Raw genomic sequence first — 17,354 nt, 5'->3', positions numbered from 1 at the left:
CACCAAAGCCACAAGTTGGCCGCACCCCTTGAGGCCGGCCACCCCTCCCAAACCCTAGCCGCCCCCCTCTCACTCCATATCTCCGCGTAGCTTTAGCGAAAGCTCCGCCCGGAGGATTCTCCACCGCCACCGACACCACGCCGTCGTCTTGTCGGATTCAAGAGGAGCTACTACTTCCGCTGCCCGCTGGAACGGGAGGTGGACGTCGTCTTCATCAACAACCGAACGTGTGACCGAGTACGGAGGTGCTGCCGGTTCGTGGCGCCGGAACCGATCGTGATCAAGATCTTCTACGCGCTTTTGCAAGCGGCAAGTGAACGTCTACCGCAGCAACAAGAGCCTCCTCTTGTAGGCTTTGGAATCTCTTCAAGGGTGAGACTCGATACCCCCTCGTTGCTACCGTCTTCTAGATTGCATCTTGGCTTGGATTGCGTGTTCGCGGTAGGAAATTTTTTGTTTTCTATGCAACGTTATCCTACACCTGTTACTTATGTATCATCAGGTATGAAGAGGAGACAAGCATTGCACGAGGAGGAGAGGAGCAGCTGGACGTGAAGATGGACATGGAGCTGGACATGAAGATACCCCATGGACGCGCGAGGGAGGAGCGGGAGGCATGCGCGAGAAGGGAAGACGAAGTCCAGGCCGGCCCAGCATCCGGTCAGACCGGCCGCCACGCCGGCGCGCCCGATCTCTGGCCCGGTCCGACCGGGTGGCCCGCCGGATCCAACCCGGCGCCAACCGGGCGTTCTGCTGATGCCAACCGGGCGGGGTACTGAGCCACACGTCCCGCACCCGGTCATCACCCGGTCCCTAGCCCGGTCCAGACCGGATCGGCCGTGTCCGAGTCTGTCTCGACCAGATCTCTTCTGGGTCGGTTATTTTCGTACTTTTTCGACCTGAGGTCGTCCCGAACGCCTATATAAGTGCCCAGGACGCCCCCTAGTTGCTTGAGACCATGTTTAAGATAAACCCTAGTTCTTAGTTGTTTGCTCTGCAAAACTATTGAATCCCCTACATCATATTGCTTGATAGTGGTGTAGATTTGAAAGTCTTGTGTAATCTACTGTTCCATTGGGAATTAGAAGGTTGCAACTTACCGCTTCGTGGTCGGCGGCTACGTGCGTAAGTGTGTGGAGTTGCGAATATCTTGCAGAGTTGAGAGCTGTTGCATTGGCGACAGGGACCAATGGAGAGATCTCGTTGCGCCATACAAGTTATCATCCACTTCATCATCTGTGTTTCTCCGCTGTGTTCATCCCGTGATCATCATCACCACCATTGCTTACTGAGAAGATCGGGCTACCCCTTATCAAGATGGCTTTCCTTTACCCCCAAGTACAATGCACAGCTGGGTTGGGTACTTATCCGGTTTGGTATTTCTTTTGTGTCTGCCAGGTGTATCAACTCATATGAGCACTGTGACTTTCTTATTCATCTCAATGGCTAATACTATGTGAACTGAACTACTTATGGTTTGATGATTTGGTTGCTTAAATATTAATTAAGCTACTGCTTAATTATCAAGTGGTTTATAAAATATTTGCTTAAGATCATTTTGACTTTTCCATGTCAAAATGATCACTTTAAATCAACTTGTACGCCTTCATGGTTGCTAGCTAGATTAGAGGGAAATTTAAATAGTTGCCTTGTTGCCTATGTTGCCTTGTGATATGGATCAGCTACATTGCCTCTAGTCCCTAGTTGCCTTCTTGATGAATGTTCCGTGATCCAATTGACCCATCTATCCCTTATATGATCCATCTCTTCCTGATGTTGCCTAAGAAAAAATTAATTCCCTCTAATCATCATTAGGGATCAAGAGTAGTTCTTGAAACCCTTTTGCTAGCCACCAACAGTAATATTGCCTCACCAAAGGTGAAGGCAAATATTTCTAACCATGACACAATTATTTGATTGTCTTTTGTTTTGTTTTTCTTATTGCAGGAAAAGAAGAATAAGGATTGAGAAGATGAAGATTTAGTTTTAGGGTTTTCTTTTATTATTTTGTAATTTTACATTTCTTTTATAGCTTGTAAGTTATTGAATAATGTTATTTATAATAAAGTTAACTCATTTATTTATTTGGACTTATCAAGTGTATTTACTTTTACATATTATATTTATATACTTGTTTAAATTTCAAATTCCAATTCAATTTATTATTTGAATTATGTCTTTCATATTTGAATTTGAATTCAAACTATTTCCCTCGAAAACATAATAAATCAACAAAGGTCATGTCGAAATTTATCGCACTTGTGTTGATGACACACATCAATTCCATCGACACAAGAGAAACCTCGATCACTTTGTGTTTTAGATGAATGCGCGAAAATTCTCCGGATTTTCTATGCATGAATGCAAAGCACACTCTCGTGTTCTCTCTTTTTCTTGCCTCTAAACCTGGGATATTACACGTAGGTGACGTGTTGCACTTGAGCATACCAGCGCGTCGCAAAAGGTCAAGGGAGTACTTCTTCTGAGTGAGAGCAAGTCCTGTAGACTGATGAGCGACCTCAATACCTAGGAAGAAGTGCAGCCGGCCCAAATCTTTGACAGCAAAGTTGAAAGATTGTTGCACTATTCAATTAAACCAAAAGTACAAGCCGATGGAAAGAGACTATGCACTCTATTTAGACTATTTTAGTTCTCAGTGTGGGTTCGGTGCGGACCAAAGAATTTTTTTTTCTTTTGTTTTTAAAACTACGTGAGCAGGGTCTTAAACTTGATACCTCTTGTCTCTGATACCATGTAAAACAAAGTGTTCGGGGGAACTTGCTCAACCCTCTAGAGGTGGTTGTCTTATATATTTAGTTCTCAGCATGGGTTCGGTGCGGACCAAAGAATTTTTTTTTTCTTTTGTTTTTAAAACTACGTGAGCAGGGTCTTAAACTTGATACCTCTTGTCTCTGATACCATGTAAAACAAAGTGTTTGGGGGAACTTGCTCAACCCTCTAGAGGTGGTTGTCTTATATATTTATAGGGCCAGACGTGCAGTTACATGATGCTATACAAAGTCTAACAGCATTCGAGCTTGAGCTTTCGTACAACTAACGGTCGTGCAATTTCCTTTCCCTTACTCGTTAGGTGAGGAGGTGGGCTTGCAGACTGTGCTCCGGCTGTTTCATCCCTGCCTACACCTACTCCTATGTCACGTTCGATTAAATTATGAGTAAGTTGAGAATATTAATAGTAAGTACATTTGCCGCAACATTGTTATCAGAACTTGAAAGTCAAACAAATTGCTCATTATCGATCGGTGACGTCTCGCACTCGCTCAAGATAACTTATTTGAGGTGGCAACAAATTGTTTAGTGGCGATCGATGATCTTATATCTCACCTCCCAAATCCCAATCAGCTCCTAACCTATCTCTTCATGATTGAGAACAATGGTGAACAGTCGTTTGTCGAAAGTTGCCATAAATTCCGCTTGCTGCTAACCATCGATCGAACGCAGAAAACCTCGACTGACTAGCCACAGCGCGCACTTTCCTCTCCGGTGGCAGAGGTGCCATGGCTCTTGCTGCCTTGTCTGTCCTCCCTCACGTAGCAATCTTCCCTTTCATGGCCAAGGGCCACACCATCCCGCTCATCCAGCTCGTCCACCACCTCCGTCGCCGCCGCCTCGCCACCGTCACCTTCTTCACGACCCCCGGCAACGCCGCCTTCGTACGCGACGGGTTGACGGGCACGGACGACACGGCCGTCGTTGAGCTCGCTTTCCCCACCGACGTCCCGGGAGTCCCGGCGGGCGTGGAGAGCGCCGAGGGGCTCACGTCCATGGCCTCTTTCGTCGCCTTCACCGGCGCCGTGTCGCTGCTCCAGCCGCAGCTCGAGGCGTACCTTGCAGCCATGGAGCCCCCGGCCAGCCTCCTCGTCGCCGACGCGTTCCTGTATTGGGCGAACGCGTCGGCCGCCAGGCTGGGCGTCCCGAAGGTGTCCTTCTTCGGCATGTCGGCGTTCGCTCAGGTCATGCGGGAGCTGCGCAACCGCCACGACGCGTGCGCGGTGCTGCGGCCGGGCGACGTCGATGGCGATGGCAACCCGACCACGTTCACGGTGCCGGAGTTCCCGCACATGAAGCTCACCTTCGAGGACCTCATGGCGCCTTTCGGGGACCCGTCTTCGATCGCTCCGATGATGGAGCTGGATGGCAAGCTGGGTAAGGCCATAGAGGAGAGCCGTGGCCTGATCATCAACACCTTCCATGCCCTAGAGAGCCCGTACATCGAGTTCTGGAACAAGCGCTGCGGGCCCAAGGCATGGGCTGTCGGCCCGCTCTGCCTCTCCCAGCCAGCGTCGGCGTCCGACGACGCCGCCCGGCCACCATGGATGGCATGGCTGGACGAGAAGGCGGCCACCGGCCGGGCCGTGCTGTACGTCGCGCTCGGGACGCTGGCCGCGATCCCGGAGGCTCAGCTGAAGGAGGTCGCGGACGGGCTGGAGCGGGCCGAGGTGGACTTCATATGGGCCGTGAGACCGGAGAACATCGATCTCGGCGAAGGGTTTGAAGATCGTACCAAGAACAGAGGCTTGGTGGTAAGAGAGTGGGTCGACCAACCGGGCATTCTGCAGCACGAGAGCGTGAAAGGGTTCCTGAGCCACTGCGGATGGAACTCGGTGCTGGAGAGTGTCACCGCCGGCGTGCCACTGGCCGTTTGGCCTATGCAAGCCGACCAACCTTTCAACGCCAGGTTCGTAGTCGAGGAGCTCAAGATTGCGGTCAGAGTTCAGACGAGTGACGGAACAATGAGGGGTTTGGTCACAAGTAAAGAAGTTTCAAAAGTGGTCAGGGAGCTCATGCTCGCGGAGGTGGGAGCTGAAGCGGCGAAGAGCATTGCAGAGTTAGCAAAAGAAGCCGTGTCGGAGGGAGGATCCTCTTGGAAGGCTGCCGAAGAGATGATCCATGAGTTGTGCGCAACGAAAGTGCACGTAAAATGACGAGGCGGACACATGGGAGACCAGAGATCGATGTTCAATTACCATAGTCATGTTTGGAACAAATAATTTGCTGCAGAGCTCTGAATCTAACGAAGCAAGTATGTGGGTGTCTGATCTGGCGGCTGCTTTTCATATGCAATTTTTTTTTTTTTTTTTGAAACGGAGGTAAAAACTTTGCCTCAAGACTTTCCTTGCTCTTGCCAAGGACTTCAATCCACCAGAAGATCTTGGACTGAAGATGCGCCAGGAGAACATGAAGATTGCTGTCGAAAGCACTGTTGCCTTGGTCGCTGATAGCCAACAAACTATCGACTGGGCGAAAGTAGGCGACACAGAACAGATAGAGCAAACAAAATGGCGATCGTTGATCAAGGCAGCCAAGCCCAACACGAAGAAAATCTTGGCCTATCTCGGGATCAAGCCGTCTTCAACTCCTAGCTCATCAAGGCCGTCTAGTTGAATGCCTCTTCTTTCGTTTTCTTTGTTTTTTCTTTTTCTTTTGCTATTGTCGCCATACTAGAGTGTGCTCAGTTTTTAGGAGAAAGTCGGGCAAAAACCTACAATAACATGGCTAAATCCACACAAATCGCGCTCACACTTACAACCAACCATAACAACGACCCGAAAATAGCAGGGCGCACCCACACTAACCAACACAAAGGATGACGAGCCTACACGAATGAACTTCAACCACAACACTCCAACACTGCGCTACCAAACACATGCCATAACATTGGGAGCACCCATCAGTCCACTGCGGATCTAGGGTAGGTAGCATCTAAGGTGGCGAGAAAATCACAAACCTCTCTAGCAACAACACATCCGGGTACCATTGCCAGCAAACTTGACTTAGCAACTTCAACATCAAAAGGAACCGCATGACTCACTTCATCGACGGAAGGAGGCATAACCTTACCACCACCCAAATTTAAGAGCTTGGGCACCATAGATGAATCCCCACACAAGTCAACTCTGGTGTGATCTCAACCACCGATGACTTCTGCTCCGCAGAGCTAAGCGAAAACGGAGCCTCCACGGTGGCGAGCTCCTGCCCACCAGAAGAGCATGCCTCCGTCGGCTCCAAAGAAACATCAACATGTGCCAACAACTGCTTGAGACTTGCCACCTCTTCACGAAGAGGGCGAGACGCCTCCTCGACGCGGTTAGCAACCAACTGAGCGAGCTCCAAGCGCAGCAAGGCAAAATGGCACTGAAGGTGAGAGTTGAAACATGCGTTATCGTTGAACTCCTCGCAACACCTAGGAGAGGGCTTTCGCGGCGATGTTGCAAACGACGACGAGTGGTACACGACCTTAGTCCAACTCCGGGACGCCGAAGGACGACGTGGATGTGCGCGCGGAGAGCGGCCCGACTGACAAAGAGCATGTGCATCTGGAGAACGTGCACGAGCGTCTGGAGAGCGAGAACGAGCGGCGGGAAAGCGCGCACGGTAGAATCGCTCCCGATGACCAGGACAACGTCATCGAATGCATTTGGAGGGCGCACGACAAGAGCTTGCCTGGTGGTCACCCTCGAGCCACCAAAACCATCTCCCCGAGCCCAACGCTTGAAGGCGAGACTACGCTCGAGGTTGTCCTTCGGAAGCAAAGACAATGGCTCTCGGCTCGAGCGGCCGCGTCGACCCACCTGCACCCAGTCATCGTCGTCACGAAGAGCGTCAGCAATAGCAGAGAGGCCGCCGCAGGGCTCGACATGCGCCTCCTCAACATGTACCGAGACGGGCAACAGCGACCGTGGAACCAATTCTTCATCATCGTCGTCCTCATCGGGGGAGCCCAAGGAAGCAACCCAAAGCAATCTAGGGGCCGACGGTGCATCATCGGAAGGGGCACCTCGGTAGGGTTGCTAGCCAGCGAGGAGCTGCTAGCAGCGGGCGGCGTCATCGGGGCCAAATCCTCCTCGTCGGAGCTAACATCCTCGTCCGCGAGCGAGGCCCAAGACCCGGTTGCCACAACCCTGCCAAAGTGGAGCGACATTGAAGAAGCACCCACCGACACCAGATTGAGTGGAGTGACAATCTTCAATGGTGGCACGCCGGGCTCCAGCATCTTCGGGACAGGTGCATGCGGAGAAAGACAGGCAGCCCCATGGGCCGAAGCAGCAAGCAGCGGAATCTCCAATGGCTGGAGCTGGACCAAGGCACCAGTAGTCATGGCAGCAGCGGCAGCGGATGGTCAGAGGGTCGGACCAGCCAGCGGCACGAGCCTGTTGGGTCGGCGAGTGTGAGCCAAACGCCCACCAATGGCCAGGTCGGCCATGCGAGAGGCGAGAGCAGCCTCTGGGAACTAGTAGGAAAAGCTTCATCAGTGGCGCACGAAAACATGATTCTGTGGCGCACGGGCGGTATGCCACAGAAACTTCGCCACAAAAATAGGGTTTCTGTGGCGCACCGTACCATGCGCCACAGAATTAAGGTGTTCTGTGGCGCATACGATCTGGCTGCGCCACAGAAATAGGTGCACCACTGAATTCTATTTTGGTGCGCCACAGAACAATGTATAGGTATACTCGATTTTGTGCTCCCTGGTGTATTATACATGTTTTATACATGTTTTGTACACAATATACATGTATAATATAGACAGATATAATATGGACACATATAACATAGCAACATTATACATCATGATCACAGTACTTACAGCCCGATCGAGATACATATATAGTGGAAAGTGTCAAATGTTTTGCATACAACTCTTAATTCATACAAAATTCATAATTTCGAGATACAAAGTAGTCTTTCCTCCTTTGCTCCCTCCTCTCTACCCACCAGGCTCGCTTGCATAGGGGTATTCATCCGGTTCCTACTATGATTAAAATGGAAGAAAGTGAGACCAACAAGTCCGATGCACAAGAGAAATGGAATAAATGCCTCATACATTGTTGGTCAACACAAATATTAACAATCAGGGATGGCGTATGTGAGACCAAGTCCGATGCACAAGAGATTGATATTTGTGCTATCTTACCAGGCTCACTTACGCCACCCCCGAGTGTACGAGTGACCAAACATTTTAATCATCGGCATTTTGAAAATACCAAAGAAAATGGAATGACAAAATGGAATAAGTGCCTCATACATTGTTGGTCAACACAAATACTATGATCAGAAACCATAGTTGCAGTATACGCCGCAGTATACTTTGCAGAAGAGCCCCTTTTCCCCGGCCGTCGTTCCGTGAACGGGTCCTTGACGAGACAACAACGCCGATCTGCCTCTCCGGCGTAGAACCACGGCAGTCCCAGCCGCCTCCCTTGTGGCCGCGTCTCCTGCACTCTTCTCCATGGCCGGACCACGATTTGACTCACCGGGGGAATAATGATAATCGCCATCACCACTATTGCCAGACTCCACAGGTGCATAGCAGTTTGCAGCAGATGCCACTTTTCTTCCCTCGCCGTGCAGTGAACGAGTACTTGATGCAAAGACCGTGCCGGCCTGCCCAGCATTATGCCGGCCCGTGTTGCCGCGCTTCAGGCCGTGTGTCCCGCGCCCTGCACTGTTCGCCTTCTTGCCCGGTGAACAAATAGACTGATCGTTGGAATAAGGAAACCGATGACGGTCGGTCGCAAGATTAGATTGCGATCGGCCGTCATCGGCTCCTATTCCAATGATCGGTCTATTGTTCACCGAGCAAGCAGCGAAGAGTGCGGGCGCGGGGCACGGCCGAGCGCGACAGCGAGGTCGGCATGATGCTAGGGAGGTCGGCATCGTCTTTGCATCAAGGACTCGTTCACGTCACTAGTAAGAAAAGCCTCATCAGTGGCGCACGAAATGGGCTTCTGTGGCGCACGGGAGGTACGCCACAGAAACGTCGCCACAAAAATAAGGTTTACGTAGGCGCATGCGGCGGTGCGCCACGAGATTAGGTTTACGTGGCGCACTAGGTCCGGTGCGCCACAGAAATAAGTAGTTCTGTGGCGCATGAGATGTAGCTGCGCCACAGAAATAGGTGCGCCACAGAACTATGTTTTGGTGCGCCACAGAACTATCTACAGGTATGCTCGATTTTGTGCTCCCTGGTGTATTATACAGGTTTTATACTGGTTTTATACACCGTATAGAGGTTATATACTGATATAATATAGACAGATATAATATGGACATATATAATCATCACATCATCATCACATTACTTAGAGCCCGATCGAGTTATACATATAGCTCCATACAACTCATAATCCATGCAAATTAATTAAGTTCTCATCATCTCTAGATACAAACGAAGTGACACCGGCCGCCGCCTACACTAGGATGAAATAGAGTACCGCCGCGACGATGGTGAGCAAGAGCGAGAGCACAAGGTCTTCATCTTGCTCTTGTTCGCTTGGTACGCCCTCCACTTGACAACTGCCTCGTGTCTAGTCGGGTACCCTTTGTAGCAGTTGCCGCTGAACTTGTGCACCTGTTTCTTGCACTCCTCCCACTCCTCGTACACTCCTGGAACCCGCCCCTCGAACACGACGTAGTACGTCATCTCTATGGACACAAGGCATATTAGTATATAACGCAATGGAAAGAGTTAGAGGGTTCACATGCATACATATTCACAAGAATTAAAGCAAGGAAATAATAATAAACCTAAAAGACATATAGCATCGGTATCACATAAGTAATATGGTTCAACGATAACGACTACAATAGTAATTGAAGTCCAACAACGACGACCACCATTTCGAGCAAATTAAGCAAGTTTAGTTTACAACACGGTATAAATTGTCCATCGATTCAAAGTAATGCTAGGCACACCGGCCTCGGTCAACGAGACGTCTTCTTGAGCGGCTCCGGGAACGGCTTGTACAAGTCCTTCGTCGTCCACGTCCTTCCATCACCCTGCCTATGTAGGCGTTCTTCGATATCCCTCTTAGACAACCCTGCTGAGTTGGTGTAAGAGCCCCGATGCGTTGGATACATCTTGTAAGATAATTTCCGAGAGCTTTACTTGGATGCGATGGAAGTCTTCTCTAAGATCATCATCATTGATTTGCCTCGACATTTTAATGGGGTCTCGCTTACTAGGTGGCAAAGACATCATCTCTGCATCCTCGACAAACCCTTTAAGGTGATGGAGGACATAGAAGGCCTCCTTAATGCTGCCAGCTGGCTGCTTGACACAAGGGAAGTCGATCACGTGCTTGAACCCGGGATTTTTAGTGTCCGGCCTGATATATTTCCCATTCTTGTCGAAGGTGCCTCCATTTTTGGAGTAGCCAAGGATAGCCTCATCGAGAACACCCCTTATTCTCTTGTAGTCTTTCTTCATCGTCGTACTCGACGAGTCAAAATACTGGGCTAGTGACCACTTCGGATCTAGGATGATGAGTGTGCAGTATTTGTCCCTGCTCAACACATGCAATTGAAATGGAATGTTGGAAATGATCGGAAATGGAAGAAATATATAAGAAAGCATAAGTTACGACGGCCGTGAGCGGATGTGTACTTACTCGGGAAAGACAGGCAGAAGAATGGTGTTGATCTCTTTGTACATGAGCATGAAGTTCTGAAGGTATCGCACCGCCTTGGTCCGTGTCCTTGAGCCGTCCTGGAGCTGGCTATCGCGCATGTAGTAGGGATCCGCTACCGCGATGTGGCGGGGTCTCTCTCTGTTGATCTTCATCTGAAGATTGATCGCGTATAGGCGGACCAAGTTATAGTCGAGCCGTTTCGTGTGAAATAGGTTGAAGACGTCCTCGAACGCTATGAAGAAGATATCGCGGGGTCTTCATTGACGAAGTTCTGGTCAGACGGCACCTTGACCGAGAACACCGGGTAATTAGGATCCTTTTCTTTAAGAAGGACGCTCTCGAGATAAGTAATAGTGTTCTGCAAAGGGAGCATTGGTCCACTTGCGAGGTGTTCCATGTCCGGAGGCAGTATCGGTTTACCAACTTCATGACACCGGGGCAAGCCATCCGGTGTAGGTGGTACCATGTCGTCGGCCCGGATCCTCTTAGGAGCAGGCTGGCTCGAAGATGCACCCTTCTTGGCTCCTCTCTTCCTTGCCTTCTTCACCTGACCTACTGGGGGTGCTGGTGGTGCTGATGGTGGTGCTTCGGGTGCTGGTGGTGCTTCTGAGGTCGCTGGGGTTGATTTGGGTGGCTCCCCGATGATTGTCTTACGCAGTGTGTTAGGGCTGAAAACGGTAGCAGGCTTGACTTGAGCTGGATTGCCAGCCTCCGGAGGAGTGTCTTGAGAAAGACCCGTGAAGACCAGGCGCTGCTTCGTCACTGTAGGGGGACGACCAAGTTGATCGCCGTGTGTGCGGAAGGCTTGTTCATCCATAGGAGGCATGTACATATCTTGGCTGCATGCGCCAGTGTTGATGTACGCATCGATGTCATCATCATCATCTGCATCGTTTCCATCAAGTGGCGCCATGTCCTGGACCTTAGGTGGTGGCGGTTGCGATGCCGCCGCTTGGCGTACCGTGCGTCTAGTTGACGGTCGTTGCGGTAGCGCTCCCAACAACTGTTTGTGGCATGTGGTGGTGGCGGTGATCGTCGGTTCCTTCCGGGTGGCGGCGGCGACCGCCGGTTCCTTCAGGGTAGTGGGGGCGGCGACCGCCGGTTCCTTAAGGGTGTCGTCGGCGCTGGCGATCTTGGGCCGAATGATAGGGGAGGTGGCGCCGGTGCTTTTCTTAGCACTCGGAAGACCCCCCGGACGAATCTGGTTCTTCAGCCATTTCATAACCCATGAGGTGCAATCCCCAAGGGGCAAAACGTCGCCTTCGTCTGTGCCCGGAGGTTGAAAGGGGGGCATGGCGTAGCGGTACTCCGGCACTACCATTACCAACTTGACCTTCACCACGTCTTCTGCCAATCTAGCGCCGTGCATAGTGCGGGAAGCCATGACATGGCCGCTAGAAACTTCCACCAACTTGCTGCCGGGCTCCACCGCTTGCAGAAATATGCATTGTTCATCCTGAGTCAGGGGCGCCATGTTGGGCATCGTGAGATGGCAGTCACGAAAGGCATATATAGTTAAAGAAGATGACGCGAAGGAGTAACTAATGAGTTTACCTCCTTGATGGCGTCGATCTCGGCTACTGTCGATACAAGGGCGGCGGTTGGGGGCGTCGATGCGACCAGTTGGAGCTGCGGCGGCGGTTGGAGCTGCGGCGTCGGGTGGAGCGGCACCGTCGGCGACACGTGGAAGCTTGAGTTGCTGCCGCTGATGCTGGGCACATGTATCGGCCCCACTTGACCTCCCGCATTCCAAGCAGCTAACCCCTCCATCAACCCGGGGGGATGATCGTCGGATCTTCTCGTCCAATAACTTGTTCATCATCTCCGTGTTCTCCACGGGCTTTTCGGCCACCAGCTTCTCTAGTGACTCCACCTTCTTCTTCAGCTCCTGAACCTCGGATTTATCCTTAGCCGACGACCTCCTCTCCAGCTTTCTCGTCTTGGCATCCGATCCGTAGTACTCGGATAGCTTCATACTTGTGCCAAAGCCGGACACACGGTCACCCGACGTCGGTGGCTTGTCCAGCTCCCTCTCCTTGTATTTGTTCATCGCCCTGTTGAAAGGCGTGTCCCACGGTTCCGTCGACCCACGGGACGACGGGCCAGCCTTCGTCAACTCTTCATCCTTCGAGACAAAGGAACTTAAGGTTAGCCCATTTGGCTTCATTGCACGATAAGATGAGCAAAATAATATAGAACTATCCTTACCGGGTACTTCTCGAAATCCCTCACGTCTTCGTGTTCCGTAATAAATTCCCCCGTCTTCCGAGTCTAAGTAGTAGCGGGACCGGACAAAGTTCCTAGCCTGTTCATCCTGGATTTTGTGCCAGGGGTTTTCTTTCCCCAGACGTACCATCTCGGCATCCTCCTTGTCCCAAGTGGGATGTTTTCCTCGGTAACCGCCGCTTCCGCAATGGTGGGTCCCTAAGTTCAAGTCCCGCATTTTCTTCCCCCAGGCGGTCCATTTTTTAACACTGTCGATCTGTAAGTAAGACTTGAATGCATTAAAGTCTTCTAAGGAGATCGACGGGTCTTTGGTACTTATCCTCTCCCAGCTTTCACCGGCATCGATCTTTTTCTTCAGCCGGTTCTTCCAGCTGCTCAAGGTGGTGCTCATCTTCGTGAGAGCTAAAGAGTCCACCTTCTTATTGAATGGCTCCGGGAACGTGTATCGTTGGTGAAGCTTCTGGAGGAGGGATTGGGCAAGAGCCTCGTTCTCCTTGCTTCTGAGGTCCTGAGTTAGGATCGGCACGGTTTCACGGACGATGCACCCTAGTTGCATGCCGTACCCTTTGGCAACCCACGAAGGCTCCAAGGGTAGGCCACTTTCGGAGACTACCGTGAAATGATCGGTGACGTTGGCGAGCACTTGCGGCCTCCGATCCCTCCTTGGCCTCCTCGCCGTCCTCTTCTTCTTACCCTCCTGAGGGTTGCCGCCGCTATCACCTTCCGTGCGGTTGGCCGCGTTCTCTTCACCGGTCGTCTCTTCACCGGTCTCGGCGGCGGCGTCCCAGGTATCGTCATCGTCGCCGGTGTCGGCGGACCCCCGGCCCTCTCCCTCGGAGGCGGCATCCCGGCCCTCATCGGTGTCGTCGGCGGCTTCCCGGCCCTCTTCCTCATCGCCGGGCGACTCGGCGGCGGCCTTCCGGGGCTGCTCGTAGCCCTCCCAGAAGTCCTTGTTGGCCTCTCTCGCTTCTTCGTTCTGGCTCCTGAGCTTAGAAGTGCTGCCCGACATGTTTATTTGCACTTCATTAAAAAGAGTCAAAAAGTTAGTACAAAATTCAACCAAAAAATTCGGCATGACCTTTGCTATTTTTTCTACGTAGGAGTGCCCATTTCTCAACCGAAACGGAAGTTCATCAACGCTTCGGGAGAAATGGGCAACTCAATGAAATCCCTGCAAAAATATCCACCATATACACCATATATCCACCATATACACCATATATCCACCATATCCACCATAAACCAGAAAACCTGGACATATATTGCTGGAGATATATAGTTCCTATTTTTTTAACCTGGAGCACTACAACAAATTAACCTGAAGCATCTACAATACATCAAACAAAACCTGGAGCATCAATACATCAGGCATTATTAACCTAGAGCATCAATACAATAGATATTATTATCCTGGAGCATCTACAACAAATTAACCTGGAGAATCTACAATACATCAAACAAAACCTGGAGCAATCACCTGGAGCACTACAACAAACCTGGAGCATCTTTTTAACCAACTGTTAGCATATTTAGTGCAGCCAAGGCAGTAGCTAATGACTTAGAAAAATGACTTCAATAGTAGGCAGTAGCATTTCATTCAAAATCAACTAGGCAGTATCATTTCATGATTAGCTTGTTCATTTTTTCATTTGTATTAAAAAACCTAACAAACTCCTAGCTAGCAACGGTAGCTAATAAATGAACATCAACATATAAAATTCCGAGAGATAATTAAATAGCGAAGCTTGAGCATCATATGGAAATGCTAGTGACTTCAAATGAAAATGCTATTACTCATAATTACTTAAATTTTTGGTAGATAATTACTTAAATTTAAAAAGGCGAATATATGCTTCTTCATAACCAAGAATACAAGCTTATAGAGCAAGCCAACCGAGTAGCTACTGCCAACATGTGAGCATGAGCATCATTTAACCTTACATTACATACATTATCATAAACCCTTTTATTCATCATTGCATGGAAGCATTACATCAACCCTTACATTACATAATTATTCGGACAACCTAGGACACACTAAAACTAGATGGCTGAAACTACAACTAACTACAACAAACTAGGATACCAAATCTTTGATTTTTTTCATGCCCTTCCTCAGCCAGCACAAGATAACTCCAGCTTTAACCTTTTCTTCAAGATTTGGTTCTACATAGTAGGGCAACACCTCTGTGGGTCCTCCTTCCCTCAACTGATGCTTATACTTTTCAGTTTGATCTTGCCCTTAGGTCTGGATTTTGGAACTGGGAGAACTTGTGTAGTGTATGTGAACACACCTAGCTGGTTCAAGCCATCTGCTGCTTCTTCTTCCCTGAACCTGGCAGCAGAAGCTTCCCTCTCTTGCACACTTCTCCTACGATACACTAGCAACTCCTTGTCTGCCCTACCCATAGAAAAAGTCTTGGAAAGAGTGGCATCCCTAGAGCCAGAGGCACCAAGGGAGCCAATGCTCCTCCTCTTTGCACTCCGGGACGAGGTTGTCCATGTTTGGTGTGGTTTTCGGGTTCACTACACTAGGCATTTATATAGGATGGAGGGCATGCACGGAGGGTATGAGAACACAAGTTGAACAGGTTGTGTTACATAGGACAATGCCATCGGTTTCTTTTTTGAATTGTGATGTCAATCCACAAGAGGGAGAATATTCTCCAAAATGGGTCAGAGACAAGCCATTGGGAATATTCCCCTAAATGGGTCAGGAGAGCCTGTCCATTCTTGCTAGGCAGAGTCATTTTTGGTTCAGAGGAATATTCTTGCTAGGGCAGAGGTGGCCAGAGGTGAATTAACCCAAGCATTTTCATTTTCTAAACCTAGGCAATAGCGTTTCATTTTATTAACAAATCCTAGGCAGTAGCATTTCATTTTATTAACCCAAGCATTTTCATTTTCTAAACATAAATTTTCTACTGCCAACAAAATAGCAAGAACTTTATTAGCTCTAGTGCAAGCAATGAATTAAAAAAAAACAGCAACCAATGAATTAAAAAAAATAGCAAGCAATAAATTAAATAGCATTTGACTGCATCATTTGCATTTACATTTAAACTAGTAGCATCATTTGCATGAACAAGAGAACCTAAATCAATTTCTAGCTTGTACATTTCATCATTTCATCATAGCATCATAGCATCATTTCATCATTTCCATTTAAACCAGTAGCATCATTAGCTTTCACCAAGAATTGCTAACAAATCCTAGCAATAACATATACATACTACACTACAGCATGCCACCAAAGTAGATATAGGTCATTTGTTTCTACATTTATTTTGCTACAACATTATTCTTGATAGCAAGTAGCTTTTTATCTGCTAAGTTTCTACTGCATTCATTTGCTACAACATTAGCTTGTTCATTTTTATTTGCTACTGCATTCATACTAACCCTCTTTTGACTCTCTCTTACAAAGCAAATTGAGGTGTTCTTGAAATTCTATTTGACTACAGCAGCACTACAACCTAGTTTTTTTTGTTTTGCTACAACCTATTTGACTACAGCAGCACTACAACCTAGTTTTTCTTGAAATTCTATTTGACTACAGCAGCACTACTGCATTCATTTGCTACTGATGCATTTTATTGAACCAACCAAACTACTAATGGAGATGCACATTTGAGCAAGCTCAAACCATCTCTAGAACACTAGAAATACCAACACAGCTTGGTACTGCAAGCAATCCATAGCAACTAGGCTAGCCAGAGAGGGAATTCGAAGCAACATTGCAAGGAGAGCATTCACTGGGGAGGTGAGAGGGGCAGGGGACAGGGGAGTGGTGAGGACAGGGGAGAGGAGCTCTCACCGAACGGGTGGCGGTGGCAGGGATCAAGCGGTGGTGGTGGCTCTATCCTCCTCCTCCTCCTCGGCGACGGCGGCGGCTCGGGCGTCCTCCTCCTCCTCGGTGGCGGCGGCGGCTCGGGCGTCCTCCTCCTCCTCGGTGGCGGCGGCGGCTCGGGCGTCCTCCTCCTCAGCAGCGGCGGCGCTAGGCGGTGGCTCTAGGCGGTGGTGACGGTGGCAGTTAGCTAGGGTTCGTGCGCGAATAAGAACTGGGGAAGTAGGGAAGAAAGGGTGTTCGCGACTATTTTACCCAGTGTAAATATTCTGTGGCGCACCAAAGTTGGCATGCGCCATAGAATTCCTTAATTCTGTGGCGCACCAAGTAGGACATGCGCCACAGAATTAAGGAATTCTATGGTGCATGCAGTACTAGGTGCACCACAGAATATTTACACTTGGTAAACAAACTGGGCTAATGTTGTGTTACGTCGGAAACACAACATTAGCCCGGTGGTTAAGCCCATCGGTAGGCTTGGGTAACCCGGGTTCGAACCCTGGTTGCCCCTACTTTTTCCCTTTTTAAAAATGTTTTTGTTACATTTTCAAGAAACAACACAACATTTAATAATAATTACTAGAGATTTTCAATTACAAATTACTTGTCTCACACACACACATGTTCTTGTCTCTCTCACACACACATGCATGTACTTGTCACACACACATACACCAAAAAAAGATCTTCGTCCCGGCTCCGAGCTCTAGCGTCTGTTAGCAATGTTCTTGCCCATTCTCACACACACATGCATGCATGTACTTTTCTCATACAAACATTATTTAGTAATTAGTAGAGAATTATAAATTACTTGTCTCATACAAACATGTTCTTGTTTCTCTCACACA

The 17,354-nt window shown here is 49.2% G+C and overlaps 1 protein-coding gene across 1 annotated transcript; it reads left to right on the top strand.

Annotated features, from left to right (window-relative positions):
* Window positions 1-3,518: 3,518 nt before the first annotated feature.
* On the top strand, window positions 3,519-4,946 carry LOC124656724 (UDP-glycosyltransferase 90A1-like). Its single transcript, XM_047195417.1, has one exon. It carries the CDS (start codon window positions 3,519-3,521, stop codon window positions 4,944-4,946), a length of 1,428 nt encoding a protein of 475 aa, XP_047051373.1.
* Window positions 4,947-17,354: the final 12,408 nt, after the last annotated feature.

The sequence above is a fragment of the Lolium rigidum genome, chromosome 5, assembly GCF_022539505.1.
Source record: "Lolium rigidum isolate FL_2022 chromosome 5, APGP_CSIRO_Lrig_0.1, whole genome shotgun sequence".
NCBI lineage: Eukaryota > Viridiplantae > Streptophyta > Magnoliopsida > Poales > Poaceae > Lolium > Lolium rigidum.
This window is presented reverse-complemented; position numbering and strand designations above follow the sequence as displayed.